The sequence below is a fragment of the Frankliniella occidentalis genome, unplaced genomic scaffold (assembly GCF_000697945.3).
Source record: "Frankliniella occidentalis isolate FOCC.00 unplaced genomic scaffold, Focc_3.1 Scaffold407, whole genome shotgun sequence".
In the NCBI taxonomy this organism is placed as follows: Eukaryota; Metazoa; Arthropoda; class Insecta; order Thysanoptera; family Thripidae; genus Frankliniella; species Frankliniella occidentalis.
In genome coordinates, this window is record NW_026267529.1 from 111,228 (window position 1) to 113,572 (window position 2,345).

The 2,345-nt window shown below is 65.5% G+C and overlaps 2 protein-coding genes across 2 annotated transcripts in view; one reads left to right on the forward strand and one right to left on the reverse strand.

The window, feature by feature from the left end:
• LOC113202318 (prolyl 4-hydroxylase subunit alpha-1) overlaps nt 1-2,345 on the forward strand; it is a 57,374-nt gene that overhangs the window by 3,941 nt on the left and 51,088 nt on the right. The gene's annotated exons all lie outside the window — the stretch shown is intronic.
• LOC113202321 (uncharacterized) lies at nt 7-1,367 on the reverse strand. The gene is made up of 2 exons (XM_052274546.1): nt 1,156-1,367; nt 7-1,056 (listed from the first exon to the last, which is right to left on the reverse strand). The coding sequence occupies exon 2, from the start codon at nt 1,045-1,047 to the stop codon at nt 424-426; it is 624 nt and encodes a 207-aa protein (XP_052130506.1). The 5' UTR covers nt 1,048-1,056; nt 1,156-1,367; the 3' UTR covers nt 7-423.

The following is a 2,345-nucleotide window of genomic DNA, read 5'->3' on the forward strand; positions in this document are numbered from 1 at the left end:
TCTCTCTCTCTCTCTCACTCACTCACTCACTCACTCACTCACTCACTCCCTCACTCACTCACTCACTCACTCACTCACACACTCACTCACTCACTCACTCACTCACTCACACGTATGAGTCTGACCCTATTGGAGTAAATTTAAAAAACAAACAAAACAATGCGGTTTTGCGATCTCAGCTCCCGAAGCGGGGAGGGCTCGGGATCACCTGGGATGTCTTGTGGCTCCGACCAGTGGTTCACGACCACCCTAGTCAGACGCTAGTAACGCTAGTCCCGCTGGTCACGCTAGTCACAGCTAGGCGGTGATGGACGTCTTGTGGCTCCGACTTGTGGTTCACGACCACCACCATAGTCGCGCTAGTCACACCAGTCACGCTGGTCCCGCCAGTCACGCGGTCATGCGGTCACGCGGTCACGCTAGTCACAGCGAGGCGGTGATGGACGTCTTGTGGCGCCGGCTGCGAAGCACACCCCGCCGGAACAGCTCCGACTTGTGGCAGACGACCACGGTGCCCTGCAGGGAGGCGGTGGGCGCGGGGGCGGCGGGCGGCGGCGAGGAGCTCTTGGAGCCGATGAGCGTCCCCAGCATCTTGGTGACGGAGAACTTCCGCGTCCGCCCCGCAGTGCCGCCCTGCTGCTGCGCCTGGCGATCCGCGCCGTTGGCGTTGTTGTTGCTGCCGCTGTTGTTGTTGTAGTTGGCGTTGGTGCTGTTGTTATTGTTGTTGTTGTTGGTGGCGAGCAGCGCGTGGCACTCGCCGACCAGCAGCTCGAACGCCTGGTAGAGGTCGGCGCTGTCCTCGGCCACCGACACCTCGTAGAAGGGCGCGCCGGCGGCGGCCTCGGCCAGCGCGCGGCCCTCCGAGGCCTGCACGGCGCGCAGGTGCGCCAGGTCGGCCTTGTTGGCGAGCAGCGTGATGCGCAGCCCGGGCACGGCCCCCAGCAGCGCCAGCACGTGGCGCGCGTACTCGAACGACGCCCGGTCCACGATGGAGTACACGACCACGGCGCCGTCCGCCGACAGCTGCGACGCCTCCTCGGGGGTCATGGTGTCCCTCTGGAGCAGACAAAAGCGCCCTGGTCAGTCATCGGCGGGCTCCTCTCGAGGACACGTCGTTGCGTGCACCTCGACCGTGAGCAGCACCGGCGCGCTTACCGTCTCCCCGGACACGTCGAAGATCTCTACGTCAGTCAGGGACCCGTTGACGACGACCGTCTGGCGGTAGAGGAGGTCTGCAACAACGAAAAATAGGGGTCCGTGAGCGACACTGTAGTATGTAGCGAGTCAGGGTGCGAGCTAGAAAGAGAAGGGGGAGCACCCGACGCCGTGACACCCGTGACATTTGTCCCGAAGTCCCGAGGCTGTCGGTATTCGCTCCCCCCTCCACTCTGCGCTCTGCACCGCTATCCCAGTTGTCGCCTTTCCCTTTTTCCGCAACCGAAAGACCCTGTGCCTCGCCATGTGCCCTGTGCCCTACTCCGATGGCCTTTCAGCCCGGCCCGCGCCGGCCCTGCCGCGTCAACCTCTCTTCCGGCACAAACCCAGAGCAAATCGACAATATAACCCGCCGCCCCGCCGCCTCGGCCGCCGCCCCCCATCCCCATCCCCACGGGGACCGGCCCCCGGCCCGGGCAGAGCGACGCGACGGCGTGGCACGATCTAGAGCCGTATTGGGGCGATCACCTTCAGCCGGAAGTGATCAGGAAGGGCGCGCGCCGAAAGCAGGTCAGCTACACCCCCCCCCCCCCCCCCCTTCCCTCCAGCCTGCGGTGGTGCTTCCGTGGCCACGTCCTCTTCCCCCCACCCAGCCTAGCCCCCCGGGGCTCTGGACCACGCTCTGCGGGCGTTGCCGGAGCAAGGCGTCGTCCAGGTTCAGCACGAGGGCCTTGTTGTCGTCGACGGCGACCTGGGCGGAGCGCGACGACGCGCGGGGCGGACGACAAGCGGCGAGCGGGCGGGAGACGCGCGCGGCTAAAAATACGAGCGCCGTCGCCGACGTGCATACCGGCGTCGCGCCGGCGACACGCGCGCGCACCCCGGCCTAGGGCACGGCATTGCTGAGAGAGCGAGAGAGAGCAAGAGAGAGGGGGGGAGAGAGAGAGAGAGAGAGAGAGAGAGAGAGAGAGAGGGCAGGAAGGTGTGCGGGCGTCACTGCGAGCGCCCGCCAAGATCGCACGAAAATAAGGAGCTCCGTCTCGCATCCGTGGCGCCAGCGCCAGTCCCCTGCGCGGGCACGCGCCGCGCCAGGGATCTGCAGGTTTGGTTATTTTTATAGAGAATTTCTGCGCGCGACGAACGACGCCTTTGCCCCCTCCCCCTGCTATCCTCCTACTACTCCCCCCCCC